At 41.7% G+C, this 17346-nt stretch overlaps 2 protein-coding genes across 2 annotated transcripts; one reads left to right on the plus strand and one right to left on the minus strand.

The window, feature by feature from the left end:
- Positions 1–259: 259 nt before the first annotated feature.
- On the minus strand, positions 260–4512 carry gldn (gliomedin). The gene is made up of 10 exons (XM_070925095.1): positions 3988–4512; positions 3105–3156; positions 3005–3022; positions 2768–2866; positions 2170–2271; positions 1878–1994; positions 1377–1460; positions 1157–1282; positions 826–976; positions 260–725 (listed from the first exon to the last, which is right to left on the minus strand). Exons 1-10 carry the CDS (start codon positions 4504–4506, stop codon positions 260–262), a joined length of 1734 nt encoding a protein of 577 aa, XP_070781196.1. The 5' UTR covers positions 4507–4512.
- Positions 4513–8859: 4347 nt separating this feature from the next.
- Positions 8860–11749, plus strand: cyp19a1a (cytochrome P450, family 19, subfamily A, polypeptide 1a). The gene is made up of 9 exons (XM_070924983.1): positions 8860–9055; positions 9157–9307; positions 9402–9556; positions 9676–9840; positions 9924–10038; positions 10159–10270; positions 10393–10555; positions 10854–11095; positions 11492–11749. The coding sequence occupies exons 1-9, from the start codon at positions 8860–8862 to the stop codon at positions 11747–11749; spliced, it is 1557 nt and encodes a 518-aa protein (XP_070781084.1).
- Positions 11750–17346: the final 5597 nt, after the last annotated feature.

A 17346-nucleotide genomic window follows, 5' to 3' on the forward strand; every position in this document is an offset into this window, starting at 1 on the left:
AGGACATAAATACAGCAGTATTTATTTTTTGACAATATCACAATAATTTGTTTCCTTCAGTGAAACTGATTTTTAACATTTAACTTCATCTGTCAGGAACGCTCTACAGGAGGATAAAGTTGAACATCTCTCTTTTAAACTTAAATATTACTATCATTTCCAAAGATGGAGTGAATAGTTGGTAGTCAGCAGGCATTTTGCTCTCACTTTGTAACAGTCATGTCTGCATGTTGTTGTTCATGTTTAGATGGTGTGCTTCTCACTCGTCAGAGATGAAGTGGACCACATAGAGCCTGACGTAGCTGTGGTCCCACACATACAGGTGTCTGTCCTTCGGGCTGTAGGAGAGCATCGCCAGCACTCCACCTGGAGACCTCAGGTCAAAGGTCACATTGACCGGCTTTCCCTTCAGAAGGTCAAAAGCAAAGGTGACTCTGGTGTCCTTGGTATCGGTGACATATAGGACGCCACAGGCGATGAAGGCATTGCCGGCCTTGGTGCGGGGGTAGGTGGTGTTGATGTAGGATGTTACGGAGAAGGTCTTCTGGTCCAGCTGGGCCACCGTGATGCTCTCATCTACACTTGAGGCAAAGATCAGCCATAAGCCGTTCTCATCTGCTGCCAGTTTGAAGTAGGTCTTGGAGTTGTGGAGCAGGTAGGCGAGGTTGTGGTACAAAGCGTTGTCTATAGTGAGAGTGTGAAGCCTCTTGGTGTGGAAGTCAAATCTGTCAACAAACAAGCAGCAAGTTGTTAACTGGAGAGAATGGAACAAATGGAAACAACAGCAAAGCATCTAACTCTGCATCACACTGTCTATCGGCTTACCTGGCAATGCTGGAAGTACCAGCGATGTGATAATAGAAGGAACCATTGTGAACCGTGTGGCCGCAGCCTTGGTAAAACTTTCTAACATCCACAATGTCACTGCTGCTGTTCTGGAAGGAGGCAATGCTTTTATATTCCTTCACCACGCGACCTGCAGGAGAATGAGCAAAATGTTCACCGCTAACTGCTAAAAAATGAATGTAGAGCTTATTAGAGACCCTTTAGTCTAACATGCCTGTTGCTTTATTACACACAAAGCCTTGATCTAAGTTTGAAATACAAAGATTGACATCTTTTCCCTCAGTGTCCATGCAGACGGTCCTCTCCCTACCAGAAAAGTGTTCTGCCACCCATATCCGCTCATCGTTCAGCCGAGCGGTGTCTTTCATCCATGTTCCAAATGTGCTCTCCATCTTTGTCACATTCCTGGGGTTGATCAGAGACTTAATGAGGCACTCTGAGGGGAAACACAGTAACAACAAGCTCAGATGTTTACGTCTCTAACACACAGCACATATTGTACATGTAGACACGCTTCTCTAAAAACGTACCGTTCTTCTTAGCGGGCTTGTCATGTAGTTTCATAGCTTCCTTTACAGATGAGGTTTCATCATTTGGAATTGCGTATAACAGCCCTGTTAGAAACAATTTCATCTTACGTTATTCACAGTGTTCACCCAGTATGTGCTTGACCAAACAATCTCACCACAAGGTCCATGTAATAGCTGTTCTGGAGCTTTCGATCATATCACACGATCTTCCTCAGCAGGTGTTGCCCAGTTTTTATGGGATTGTTGATTGAAAAGATCTAGCTCTCTGAACACGTCTAAGTCCTTAAGGTGCTCAGAAAAATGGAAATTTGAACATCTACAATTCCATGACAAAGGCCAAAATCCGTCTGCCACAGAAGATCATGTGTCACGATCGAAAGCTCCAGAACAGCGACTACATGGACCTTATGGTGAGATCATTTTCCCAGCTACTATTTCCAGGGTCAAGAATGAACTTTTGATAAAATGAATGTTTGATAAAGGTCAGCAGAGGCCTCTTACCCAGGGTCTGAGCAGCCTGAAGGTTGGCTCTGTGGTGCCTTGTTCTAGGAGGCCCCTGAGGGCCAGGAGGTCCAGGAGGGCCCATGAGTCCAGGAGGTCCTGGAGGACCAGGAGGACCTGCACAAAAAAGAGAGGACAACATCTAAACCCTCGTGGGTGTAAAAAGAATCCAGATCTGTGTATTTTGAAAGAAATGTTTGCAATTCTTTACATACAATATCACTTTAATTTAAAGTTAGGGATGCAAAATGGTTCAGGTGGCATTAAGTCATGAGTGTAAGGCTCTACTTGCCCTCAATAATGACATCATTGGATGGTTGTCCCTTGTCTCCAGGCGGACCAGGCTCTCCTCGCTCCCCTTTTTCACCCGGCTCTCCTTTCTCACCTGGTGGCCCTGTGGAGGACATTATGCAAAACAGCTCCAAGACCGCATTCATAGACTCAATACACTCTGCCCTATTGTTAAAACCATGAATTATTCTATTGACTTGTCCGGGTGAATCATGCTATCCACAGAGGAGAACAGAGTGAAGTGGGAGAATATTTCCGATTCATTTAGCCGAAGCCCAAAACCGCAGAGATGAATAATATTAGCTGAGAATGTGAGAGAAAGGCAGCTGTTTCAACCTCTTTATGAATTACAAGTGGAATCCACTGAATGAAGCCTGACGTCATTATGATACATGAATAGATCAGGAGTGTGTTGGCATGTTTTGATATGCTTTGTGTCTTTGCGTGCTTCTTGGTATTTTGGTATTTTTACCCGCAGGTTACACTCAACCCTTTGACTGTTACATTGTAGTTCTTCACTAAAATGGCCAGCATTGCCTGGGGCATTAATAAAAATGGATGGTGAGTAAAAACAGAATAGAGCCTCACTATTTCCTTACCTCTTTTTCCTCTTTTCCCATCAGCCCCGGGCAGTCCATTCAGTCCTGGGATGCCATCAGTCCCATTGTGGCTGGGCATACCGTCTGCACCCGGCAAACCTGCAGTAACACAAAAAATCTTCACCATGAGCTGAATGGAAAACACATTTCAGCAAGGATATGGGTCACTAAACCACAAAGGAGACATACAGTACGGCCAGATTTTAAATTTGGATCCAGAATTAAGAGTTCACTTACCAGGCGGTCCCGGGGGTCCTGCAACAGAAGGTTTAAGGACATTAGCAAATAGAAAGTGATATTTTTGGACTGTAGTTTAACGTGTATGAGAAAGACATACCGGCTATGCAGACTCCCTTGGTGCTGTTGCAAATGTCGATCAATAATTTGATCTGAAGAGAAAATATCAAAATATGATTAAAATACTGTGATGCATTTCATTTTAATGAGCTGAGGGGCCCTATTGACCCCCATTTCACCAGTGCTGGAAGAAGCATTCAGATCCTTAAAAGGAGCAATACACTACTCTAAAAATACTCCATCACAAGTAAAACCTAAGATGTTACTTATCAGCAAAATATACTTAAAGTATCAAAAGTAAAAGTACTCAGGCAGCAGAATTAGTGTTTTAATATATATTATATTATAGGATTATTATTACTGATGCTAAACATGTAAGAAACATGTTATTGTTGTTAAGCTAATTTACCTACTTTTAAATGCTGTCAGGCAATTCAACTTAAAACTGACCCTGTTTTATATGTTGAATCTCAATCTGCAAAGTAACAAGTAACAATAGCTGTCAAATAAATATGAAGTAAAACGTACAATATTTTGAATTGTAGTGGAAAGTAGCACAAAATGAAAATACTCAAGTGCAGCATAAGTATCTAAAAACTGTGCTTGAAACTTGAAATTACATAATAATGCAGGTGTTGCCTGACAACATCTATTATTTCAGTTTGTATTGAGCTAGTGGAGCATACAGCATTACCAAACAAATTTGCAATTAATTAAAATACCACAAACTGGACCTGAAACCTTCGGACCCCCTGATGGTCACAGGCCCCAGGACCATCGTCCATTTCAACCAGCATTGATCCAGCATTAGCCAGCAATGACAAGCTACTATAGACGGTGTACAGTATTTTTAAATCTATTTGTCTGCCCTCCCTCACTCTTTCTCTCTCTCATACAATCCACCTGCAGGTATCTCATCTCACCGGCACCATGGAGTAAGTCATCATCATCATCATGTCATCCTGCACGTGTGCCTTGTGGTAACTCTGGCTGTGTCGGTGCTTGTGCTTCAGCTCATGCTTCATCTTCTTCTCTGTTTCCTCTCCCACCTCCTGGCTGACCTCCTGTCCCTCCTCCTGGTGAAGCTCCTTCTCCAGCTCCTTTTCCAGGTCTTCACTTCTCTTATTCCTGGAGTACTGGTATTGGTACTGGTGTTGCGGATGTTCCCCCGCGCTCGCCCGTATCCCCGCTGGCACCTCCTGGAGGAACTCCACCACTGAGCTCTGCTCCACCTCTGTCAGCCTTGCCTCTGTCTGCTCCAGCCAGGCACGCTGCTGATTCTGCTGGACCAAGAGCACCAGAAGGCCCACAGAGTTCATCAACGCCACAAGACACGTCCCGTACAGCACCATCCGCTGAGGGAGAGTCATGCTGGGGGTCGGGATCCACATGGTTACCACTTCACCTCCTCTTTTCTGAGGGTCGCCCACCAACCTCAGCATTCACAGGGGAATACAATTCCAGTACAGCAGTGAATAGAAAAGGACAAAAGTCAAACACGGACAGAGCAAGTCCAAGTTTTATGACCCCGTAGTCCAAGATGCTGCCACCAAAAATCTAATCAAACCAACTAAAGCTAAACTTATCCAACGGGAAGGAAGATCCAAGCTCCTGTCCAGACTCCAGATAGAGTCCAGTCAGCTCCAGTGTCTGTGCTGCACCAGGGTGGTCTATCTGAAGGCAGACTGGTAAATACACTGCTTGTTGTGTTGTTCGCCAAGTGGAGAAGGGGTTTTGTGTGTGTGTGTGTGTGTGTGTGTGTGTGTGTGTGTGTGTGTGTGTGTACACGCAAACCAGTAATGTAGGAGTGGGCATTACACAATCTTCTGGGCTTGTCTGGGAAGAAACCCCCGCCTGTTCAGTCACCTGATTTATATTCAGGACAACCCATTCTACTGCACCGCCGTGGGCAGACTGACATCACTCACACACACACACACACACACACACACACACACACGGACATGGACATGGACGTATGTATGATGTACGCATGAAAGCGCTCACATAACAAATGAAAGCACACTGACTGGTCATTGATGTTTACGTACACATCATTATTATTATTATATTATCATTGTTATTGTTATTATTACAGCAGAACCAATCTTGAATTAAAAGAAAACATCAAAGTGCATTAACATCATTATAGTTTCCATTGGTTCAAGCCCTCTATTCCCCAACTCCTGTATCCTCCCTTCATTCCTCCCCCTCTGCGCTGCTCCTTTTCACTTCCTCACAGCCACATCCACCAACAATGACCCATTTCCATTGCTTTGATTTGGGCCAGATAAGTGACATTTCACCAGGAAAATGACAGTTCAGCAGAAAACATATCAGCTCCAGGCATTTGAAGCATTCTTCACTGTGACAGGGAGTTGGTGCTGCCTCTTTCGACTTAAGTGTAGGTTTAGCATTTTCTGTAATTACTTCAGTAACAAAACAGCGTGTTTCAATAAGTCAGTTAATTGGCCTCTCTGCTTTCATGGAGCTGTGCTGGATTCATGTAGCTGGCCTACATGCTCTTGCAGCCATGTTATGCCCCATATAACACACGTACACACACACACACACACACACACACGAAGAGGTAGAGAGAGAGAGAGAGAGAGAGAGAGAGAGAGAGAGAGAAAGTAGACATGCAACATTACTGTTAGATTCAGGTCCTGAGCTCTGTTGACCAGGCTCCTGCCTGAGGCTGTAGGTCACCGACAGCCAGTTGCTGGACAGCTTGAATTGCTCCAGCAGATGTTTAAATGTGTATGTACATACAGTCTTACAGTAGGAGCACTAAGTTCAATCCTTTGGTCTCTCTTTCACTGTGCTCTGAGCTCAACCAGATTAGCTAAGAACAAAAGGCAGTCAAAAGCAACCAGTCCTTACATCATGGATCTCTGATTCAAAATACTCTAACAAGGATCCTGAAGATTATTTTATATTTGAACACTATAGTGTTTGCAAAGCTGCTCAGATAAAGTGAGGATCCATTAACATGAACCATGTGGTGTAAATATGTCGACATGCCCACAAAATCTTCTCCACCTCTGGTCTCTGATTGACCTTCTCTGGTTCTGTTTCCTTCTTCCTGAGGTGCAGCTGCTAGGAAAGCGGCCTTATCTGTCTTCTTGCCACAGGGCTGAGAGTTCCATTTCCATATTTGCTGCTCCAGGCCAAGGACAGCCAAATGACCTGATGTGTCTTCTTACAAACTTTATCCTCCTCACCCACCTAATCTCTTTTTACAAGAGGCTTGGGGTCTTTGTTTTCCCCTCTACACTGTTTCACAAGTTTAAAGGATGTATTATTATTTAAAGTCACAATTCATCGAGAATAAAAGAACAGAATAGATTACATTAAGTAAGTAAAAATGGCACAGAAAAGAAAATCAAAGAAAGCAAATAAAGTGAGAAAATTAAATTTATTTGAACGTCTAAAAACAGTCTGAATTTGAATTGAATACAATGACACATATATTGTTGAAGAAAGTCTCAGATTTTCAAGTTAAGTATGTTAAAAAAGTACAATATATTATGTAAATATATAATCATGTGACTCCCATTGTTTTGTGAAAGAGGTGATTGGGGGGTGAGTTGAACTACTAGCCTTTATTAGATCTTTTTGTCAACTTTGCAGTGCCCCTTTACATCTGAATTGTGAGATCACTTTCTCAGGGTTGTTCAGGCAGGTCACATAGCATAAAGTTTATGGTCGAAATCATATCCATTTACTTTTGCCGCACGTCATACCCCTCTGTCTCACTGTCATATGTTCACTGTTTAATTCAAATAAAGTTTTATTGTCACATACATAATCGTCCACAGTTGTCAGAATACATGTGGGACTTCCCCCTCTCTGTAAGCAGGGTAATAATGTAAAAGCGAAGGTAAAAGAGGAGTTAATAAATTCTGTCCAGACATGTTCTGACATTTAACTCCTTTTCCTCAGCTTTCTATTAATCTTGTTTGTTCACTTCTGAACAAGTTCCCCACACATGTGGTGGAGACAAAGATGTGGTTGACCACAACACAGAGCCCAGAGACGAGGTTACATTAACTTCTGTTTTCGGGAGAAACTGGGGGGGTTGTCGCTGCTTAATCATGCAGAACAATCTAGGACTAAGCCATCATGCAGGGCATCGTTATCAGGGCCGGGCCTCAGCACACAGTTGGCCATTTGAACAGTGCGCATTCTTGGACTCGAACGTGGGCGGTGAGTGAATTCACTGAGTCCTTTATACAGAATGAGCATAAGCAGAATGGGACAAAGGCAGAGATAAAGTCAAACAGCATTGGTATTGTCACAAATTGCAAAATAAAATAAGATAACATAAATCCAAGTGGTCTTGTAAGTAAGCAGTAAGTAAGTAGAGGTAGGAGACACATTTCACATGTTCATAGTTCATAGACAGCAATATGCAAAGAAGAAAGTTTAGTCGAGTAAAGTTTAACAAACAGTGAATATATATAAAATATAAAAAATAAATATATATTTTTTTAGGTCTTTTTTTGGGATAAAATATTACAAGTTAGTACATGTTGTGTTGACAAATGACAAATTACACAGATGTGTCACAGTTACACAGATGAGTCCGTACACAAATATTAAAGTTTGATGAAACCAAAAATAACCAAACAACAATAATAAGTATGTTGTGGTGTCAATGCCATAGACTGGATATTAAAAATACTGAAGTCATAAGTCTGAGCAGAGACCTGAACAATGTCTGTAAAATGTCCTATTAATTTTGATATTTCATTCAACTGTTTTATTCTTTTTTTTTTTTCATTAATATAAAAGCTTTACTACATGAAGGTCTAAAGTTGCTTTCGAAGAACAGAACAGCTTTCGAGAACAGTTGTTGCATTAGTGTACAGTATATATTAATTCATGTATTTTTTTGGCCTGAAAATAGTCAAATGTAATGGTCTTGAGTAAAAAAAAAAAAAAGGTATCTGCCTTTAAAACCCCCATTATATATAAAGTTTCCCAATTCCCCCCAAAAAGTTCAGATGACATAACTTCCTGGCTGCAACGGTTGCAACAGCTCAGAGTGAGTGAGACACAAGAGCTGCTACAGAACCTGTGTTGTGATCATAGTCATCTCATAATATAGTCAGTGCATAGGATTTTGTTTTCATAACTTCATCATGTTGCAGTAAATCTAAAGATCCAGTTTGATGCCTCACAGCTCCGCTTCTCCATCTACTGGTGGTCTGATGGAGGACGTCAATTCTAAACAATCCCTTCAAATAAGACATAGTAATGAGAGCTACAGTATATATAATATTGTCTTTCTTCATTTTATAGAAAAAATGACAGAAAACTGAAGTATGGGTGTTTCTTGAAAAAAACAGAATTTAATTTTGCAAGACAGATAAAGCTGTAATAATAATAATAACACAGATTGTCCCTTATTCTCACAGGCCAGATGCTCTTTTGTAGGATTTCCAATCAGATTCTTTTGATGTTCAAAGGAGGGACAAAACTTGCTTCTCATCACCAAAATGTCAAATACAACCTATGATAGAAGCTCGCTCCAACTTTGGATTGCACCACATGTACCCACTGAACTCAGTCCTGTACGCTCAAGGCCACAGGCACAAATCCAACCCCTCAAGGTTTCAAGTGTATTGTTTACCATTTTCCTCCCCTGTTGTGGCTTTTGCACTACCCTGACCTGGCTCGAAACCAGTTCAGACCACATATAAAGGGAGAGCCCCGGTTGTTGAGGCAGCTTTCATCACTTGGTGGGTTTTGTGCAGTCGTGCGCAGTTTTGTTTGATATCTGCCTTCTAATGGATCTGATCTCTGCTTGTGAATGGGCGATGACTCCCGTAGGTTTGGACGCCATAGTGGCAGACCTGTTCTCTGTGTCCCCGAATGCCACTGCAGCAGGATCGCCGGGCATCTCCGTGGCAACCAGAACCCTATATCTGCTTGTCTGTCTGCTGCTGGTTGCCTGGAGCCACAACGACAAGAAAACTGTACCAGGTAGGTTCAATGGTCACACATTTGACACTTTGCAGTTTCTTTCTTTGCGCTGGTGCCAGATCTGTTACTATTTTAACATTTATTGGCATTTACCACAACAGGTCCTTCTTTCTGTCTGGGTTTGGGGCCGCTTCTGTCATATGTGAGATTCATTTGGACTGGTATAGGCACAGCCAGCAACTACTACAACAACAAGTATGGAGACATTGTCAGAGTCTGGATCAATGGAGAGGAGACCCTCATACTCAGCAGGTTGGTTATCTCTGTTAATGCTGATGAATAACTTTGCCAAACAGTCAATCCAAGTGTAAAGTGATCATCTGAAGTGTTTTTTCCTCACCATAAGGGCATCAGCGGTGCACCACGTACTGAAGAATGGACATTATACTTCACGTTTCGGGAGCAAGCCGGGACTCAGCTGCATCGGCATGAATGAGCGAGGCATCATATTTAACAACAACGTAACTCTGTGGAAAAAGATACGCACCTATTTCACCAAAGGTAACATTTCAACCTTTAATCAGCCTTCCAGACTTACTGATTGATCCAGTTATTCAGTGATTTGAGGTATTAAATATTTGACTAACCTCCATCACAAAAACCTTGATTTTCTGTGCCAGCCCTGACAGGTCCGGGCTTGCAGCAGACAGTGGAGGTTGGCGTCTCCTCCACACAGACTCACCTGGACGACCTGGATAGTTTGGATCATGTGGATGTCCTCAGTTTGCTGCGCTGCACCGTGGTCGACATCTCTAACAGACTCTTCCTGGGTGTACCTGTGAATGGTGAGTAGGCATGCATAAATCTGAGTTTCAGTTAAGATACAGTGAATTTATTTTACTACCGTTGTGTTCCTGATATACTACAGAAAAAGAGCTGCTGCTGAAGATTCAGAAGTATTTTGACACATGGCAGACTGTTCTGATCAAACCAGACATTTACTTCAAGTTTAATTGGATTCACCAGAGGCACAAGGCAGCAGCGTGAGTCATCTATCTACTGTATCTCTATCCTCATGCTTCTTCATTCATAAGCCCACCTTTAGGTTTTCTTGGCTGTGTTCCTATTTTATAATCAAGTGTTATATATCTGTTATCTTACAGCCAGGAGCTGCAAGATGCTATAGAGAGCCTTGTAGAACAGAAGAGGAGAGATGTGGAGCAGGCAGATAAACTGGACAACATCAACTTCACCACAGAGCTCATATTTGCACAGGTTAGCCTGACATTTGAACCTCTGTCATTTCTTTTTGCAAATGCTCAGAGTTCTTCAATTTCAAAGAATAGTATTTCATTTTTCTTGTGTGTGTGTGTGTGTGTGTGTGTGTGTGTTTTCAGAACCATGGCGAACTGTCTGCGGAGAATGTGAGGCAGTGTGTGTTGGAGATGGTGATCGCAGCACCAGACACTCTGTCCATCAGCCTCTTCTTCATGCTGCTGCTCCTGAAACAGAATCCAGATGTGGAGCTGCAGCTGCTCCAGGAGATAGACACTGCTGTAGGTAAGGAGCTGGGGAGTCAACACTTAAAGACACTGACATTGATAAAATATAGCGGAGATTAAGGAGTGTCTACCATTGCTAAATTTAAACACGTTAGAAGCAGTCATATGCCGTTATCACCTGATCTGCTGCATATCAAAGATACAGGTGTTGATTAAACTGTATGGTCATTTTGGAGGCTGCAGTTTGTGGTGCTGTTGAAATGTATTGCATTACACTGACAGGAGTTTCCATTATATATATATATATGATGGTAATGATATCTTAATGATATCTTATTGCGATTGTCTCATTATAGGTGAGAGGCAGCTTCAGAATGGGGACCTTCAGAAGTTGCAGGTGCTGGAGAGCTTCATCAACGAATGCTTGCGCTTCCACCCTGTGGTGGACTTCACTATGCGTCGGGCCCTGTCTGATGACATCATAGATGGCTACAGGGTGCCAAAGGGTACAAATATCATCCTGAACACCGGCCACATGCACCGGACAGAGTTTTTCTTCAAACCCAATGAATTCCGTCTGGAAAACTTTCAAAAAAATGTAAGTAGATGTGTATTATTTGTCAAGTTGAGATTCTATCTTCCACTCTGGGAGTGACTAAATCAATTCTTAAAGACCCTGAAAGCCTCATTCAGCTTCTTACTGAGAAATTCCTGCATTTCTTTTTTCATCCTTGCTTTTCTCACTAGTTTGAGGTGGGCGGGGCTTGGCTGTAAAAGGTGATATGATTTACTTCTGTGCACCAATCAGGATTCAACAACATTTGAATCCAATGACAGTTGATGGGTCGCTTGTTTGTACTGACACTGCCACTGAAATCTTATCAAACCTAGTGAAGCTGAGTGTCAAACTGTTAATAATTTTTCTTTAAGTCATGAATATTTTTGTTAAAAAAAAATACTTAACCTCTCTCACCTGTCCTCCGTCCTCCCTCAGGCTCCTCGTCGGTACTTCCAGCCGTTCGGTTCAGGCCCTCGCGCCTGCGTTGGTAAGCACATCGCCATGGTGATGATGAAATCCATCCTGGTGACGTTGCTCTCCCAGTACTCTGTGTGCCCCCATCAGGGCTTGACCCTGGACTGCCTCCCACAGACCAACAACCTCTCCCAGCAGCCTGTGGAGCATCAGCAGGAGGCCGACCATCTCAGCATGAGATTCTTACCCAGACAGAGAGGTAGCTGGCAAACACTCTGAGACTCTGACCTTCATTGTTTTCTTCATTTGTATACAGAATATATACTGTACATATACTATCTGATCTCCATTACTACATTTATATTATCTTATGACTGTACAAAGCTGGCTTTTATATTTTCGTATGTATTAGAATTGTATTTCTACTTGAGCTATTATGAATTATGTGAAATGTAAGTTTAGACATGCTAATATTGAAATAAATGTAAATTATTATGCCAATATGTTGTGTTGTTGTCGTCTTTTTGGGGTGTTTTCTCATTTTCTTTCTGAATGTAATCACACATATTTAGACTAGAAAATATTTAGAGCATTTTCCAAGTAAGAAACTGGCCCTCTCTTCTGTTTTAAAATCTCCTCCCCCCTCCCCCCGCTAAATTCAACTCACCATTTTATTTTATTTTAAGAGCATTTCTAAAATGTTGTACGAATAAACGGCAGAAAAGCTGCAGATAAAGGAGCAGGAGCAATGTCTTTGTTTGTGTTTGCAAATGTTGGTCAGGAGGGGGCACTGCAACATATAACACAACAATGTGATCATCAGCGCGGCCAAATACAGCAACCAATCTGTTCATCATGTTCAATTGCTCTGCCTCTGGGCAAACGTGGCAATACATTTCACACACAGATGTTTCAATTTGTATTGCTTCCACTCCCTAAACACCAGGAGCCCTCAAAGGATTATACTGAGAGACCACAGGAGCTCTGCTTGGAAACGTGTTTGTTTGATTGTGTGTTTGAAAGATAAGAGAAACAGAGACGGTGTACTGAGGAAGAAGCTAAGAGAAAATATACATGTAGATAAGGTTTCCAGCTTTCCTGAGATGCCAACCCTCACCTGGCTATCAGTGATGCAAGAGAGTGAAATCATCTAAAATAAGAGTCTCAATCTCAGTGTCACTGACACACAACCACCTGTCAAGAAAACACACACACACAGACACACAAGTGCTTGGTAGGCTAACAAAGACCATCTCACAACCTCTGCAGAAAGTTTTTCTCTTTTATAGAGATATCTTTTTTATCTGTGTGTGTGTGTGTGTGTGTGTGTGTGTGTGTGTGTATCACAGGCTGCTCCTTGCAGGTGTCCTGAGATGAATGAGATGAATCACTTTCTCATTAACCTCGGTCTCATTCCTGTCCTCCATCAGGATGGAAAGAATCTCATGTACACAGCAGGAGCTCTGATTACACTTTGTTAGATGTGTCTTGTTTACCAGGAAAACAATCATTTTCAAAATAATCTTCATTTCAGAATAAGCTTCATTCTGTTATTGAGAGTTAATAGAGAATTACGTCATTAAAAATGTATGCAAATAGAGGAATACTGGGAAATATCAAGCTGAATATCAAATGAATCTGTTGCTGCTAAGTTCCTCTCATACTCTGCATGTTGCTCCTCTGACTATTTGTTTTTCCAAAACCCAGAAATCCTTCTAAAAGAATAGAAAAACCATGTATTGTCTGTATCAGTTCAAGTCTTAAAGTGCCACTTCCAACATCTGCCACATTTGTTAGCACTTACTACACTGTAGCTTCAGGGTGGAAAGATGCCTTAATTATCACTTCCACACGTAAGCGCCTGATACTGTCATTTTCAATCACCATCAGTATCTATCTATCTATCTATCTATCTATCTATCTATCAGCTCAGTTGTACTTAAACAAACAAGACTAAGAGTTTACATCCATGCTAGCAGCTCTGTGAGGCTAATGTCAGCATGCTAACATGCTCACAATAATAATACAAACATGCTGATGTTTAACATGTATAGTGTTTACCATCTTAGTTTAGCGTGTTAGCATGGCAACATTTGCTATTAAGCACTAAACATAAAGTTGAGGCTGATGAAAATGTCATTAGTTTTGCAAGTATTTGGTCGTACAAGTATTTGACAATTCTTTTTTTGAAGATGACACTAGATGAAAAGTCCACCAAAGTTATTACAATTCATCCTTAAGAGAGCAGTGTCAGCAAATTACATGGCAATTCAGATATTTAATTCTGGACAATATTGGTTTCCTTGTGTGTCTTTACAGTAAATAATCGTAATGTTTTGCCTGTCAAGATTGAGGCAGTTTCAACTGTGTAGTGGAGAAAATGCAGAGAGCTCCAGTATACTGAGTACATACTGAGCTAATGTGATTCCTCTGGCTCCAAACTGTGGGACATCAGGCATCTGCTAAATAGATCTGTGGTAACTTTCACTTCAAGTCTACTACTGGGGACTGTGGACTGCGGTGTGTGTGTGTGTCAGTTTAGGAAATATTTTAAAAGGGGAATTGAATAATACTTGTGGTTTCAAACTGTGTCAGTCTCGCCTCCTTTTGGCATAAAGGTCGCCCGTGTGTCTGTCACTGTGATTGCAGTTTTAACATGCCAGTGTCTTTTAAAGTCAGAAGAAACACATTTTACTATCTTATGGTAGGGCACCTCAAAGAAAATGTTATACACAGAACTGTGTTTTACTTGGACCAGAACGGGGCATTACTGTTAAGGTTTTAAGGTATTATAACAGCTTGCCTTGCAGAATCTGATGCACTTCTTTGAAATAGTCTGTTCCTTCTCTTAAGGAAGCCCATGGTTCTTCACTTGTGGTTTTTGTTAGTCTCATGATGTATATTTTCCGTCTCGTTCCATTTATTTCTATTGCTGCATGACAGATTTGTAGAGGCAGGATGCCAGACAGCTTTTAAAATAACTCAGACATAAGAGCCTAGCAGCAAAAAGTTAAGACTGTCCTGCCTCGTGTTCTGATTGGCAACCTGATTGATTACATGCTGTTAACTGCCCACAAACACACATACACACACACACACACACACACACACACACACAGACATTATGCTGTGCTAAAATTCTCAAATGCCAGTGGCCATATTGTCTCTCTGTTTCAGTCCCCTGCTGGATTATTGCTTCATTAAAAGAGAGCCTTGGTTGCCATGGAAACATCTACCAGATAGGGTCAACCGGCGATGTACTCATCTCTCTACGTTGTCGGTACATTGTTAATGTGAATTGTACCTCTTACAATTAATTTCCATGATGATGAGAGACATTTGCTTGTTTGAATGTGTTTCACTGATACTTTGTGCTCATATGAACCGCACATTTCAGTGCTTTTAATAATCACAGACAAACAGGAGTGAATCTCTCTCATCAGGCCGGTCTGTCTGAAAAAGCCCAGGCTGGAAGGCTCTCTGTCATGTGAAGGCACTGGATCACACGCAAACTCTCACTTCATGGCCTTTTCATGTGGCCCGCTTTGCAAAGTCAGCTCGTTTGTTTCTCATTGAACATAAGAGGAGAGTGGTGGCGCCCGTCATTACAGGAAGCTCTTCTGCTTCATCTTCGTTTAGTCTGCCATTTCTGCCCACTTTCAAAATAAAGCCGCGTTTCAACCCAAAGTACCCAGAACTTTTGGTCCCAGGTACTACTTTTCAAGTACTTTTTAGTTTGAGGGTGGTACAGCAGCTAGTCTGTACTTTGATGCTGTTGTTTCTCTCTCTGCCCATCAGTTTGTCTGTTAACACCAGTTTGGGTTTGACTGGGAAAGTTGTGGAATTCAAAACATTTCCAAAATGTCCATTACAAAAGCATTCACCCAGCTGTCTGAAGATGGGCAATGAACACAAGAACATTAAAACATCTTCACCAATTTGGCAACACGTGCGCAGCATTTAGAAACAAATGCTGCAAATAGAGGAAACACAACAAAATACAGAAACATTGCACAGTAGCACAGATGACAACAGAAACTGTTTCCAGGGGACACTAAAAAATGATGCACACAACTGGGAAAGACTTGTTGTTACCATGGTTTGTGACTCATGAAGTTACTGAAGTCTGCTGTCAGTAAGTGGTCATTTTTTATAACTTACATAGTTACTTTCCAGCACTGCCTCCCAAAGACATGCTGGTTACAGTAGGTAAACTGGTGCCTCTAAATTGCCTTTAGGGTTTGATTGTAAGTTTGAATGGTTGTTTGTGTATATGTGTCAGCCCTGTGAAAGACTGGCGACCTGTCAAGACTGTACCTGTCCAAGTGAGCTGGGATAGGCTCCTGCCTCTATCCACCCTGCAAAGGATAGATAATGGATGGTTAGATGAAACTATCCATCAGTTTATAATGTACTTGAAATGTGCTTCACCTCGTCCAGCTACAAAATGAAAATGCTACTTAACCAATTAATTCGTCAGTAATAGAAATCCTATAATACAGACACTCTGTGTAATGACCACTTTTGATGCTTGTACTTTGCTGATAATACTAACGTACCAATACTTATTTACTTAAGTAAGATTTTGAATGCAGGACCTTGACTTGTAATGGAGTATTTTTGCATCGTGGTACTGGATATGAATTCTTCCTTCACCAGTGGTCATTATCTCCTGTTAGTGTATTGTGGTTGGTTTGTCCTATCACGCAGAGACACAGTAGATTTGACAGCAGTAGTTACACAAGCAAAGGAACTTGCAAACTAAACGGTCCCACATTACTGAGGGCAAATTTATGGAGATGCTGATGGTGGTGATTATGTCAGAAACTGAATTACAGAGGCTTAGCCAAAACTCAAGAGCTTTATATGCAAAAGGCCAGAGGGACTGAACCATGCTCGAGAATAATATTCAGTTTCAGTTTCATATTTAAGGTCTTGTAACTTTTGATTTAATATAAAAGTCTTCCAAGCAAATCAAGATAGTGTCGAGTCACTTTTATGCTTCTCTGTCTCAGGGCGATTGCACAGTTTGTTTCTATTCATGCTCATGCAGCCTACACACCAACTCTCAGGTTAAAGAAACACGCAGCTTTATTGCTAGGATCAGTGTAGCTCAGCTTGTTGTGATTACTGCCATATCTTTTTTGTCATTGCAATATTGCAGAAGAGAGTACACACACACACACACACACACACACACACGCTAATGCACACAGTGTCGAAGATAAGTGAGCCCTGGGCGGTGGGCAGGCAGGCTAATGCCATCTGGTGCCCAGTGTTCATGCTGAGCAACAGTCAGCTCCACACCTGGGAGATGGTATCGCCTGCAACTGTTGTCGGACCACCAACTGCACGTCCACCTGCCCCCACTCATCTCAATCTGAGCTTTATGTGGTTTCCCAGACGGCAGACAAAAGGTAATTCAAGTTGATTAAAAGAGTAACACATTTTAGACGTCATCAGTCTGTCATGTTCAATGTCTCTGAGCTATTTTGTGATGAAGTGTTATTCATTTTGTGACTGCCTTCATACAGTGTTTTCCCAGAGTGTGTCTGTTTGTTTCTTGTTTTCAGCTGTGGGAAAGAGAGTACGATTGTTTTGCAGCAAAGTTGCAGAGTTCCAGTGAAAGTCACAACCTTTACTTAAAACACAACGTCTTGCTGCTTTCAGTGGGTGGAGAAACTGTTATATCTTCTTCAATAAACTTCTCTCTGCACGACGGTTGAATGTGTAAAATAGTGAGTCAACAAAGAATCTGTTGTTTAATTCTAACGCCAAAACCTGACATTGATTGCTAAAAATCAAATGCAGCTGTGCTGGAAATATCTAGAGACGTTGCCTGTGCTTTGCCAGCTATCCATGGAAGCAATTTTACC

This window comes from Enoplosus armatus, chromosome 1 (genome assembly GCF_043641665.1).
Source record: "Enoplosus armatus isolate fEnoArm2 chromosome 1, fEnoArm2.hap1, whole genome shotgun sequence".
Classification (NCBI taxonomy): Eukaryota; Metazoa; Chordata; class Actinopteri; order Centrarchiformes; family Enoplosidae; genus Enoplosus; species Enoplosus armatus.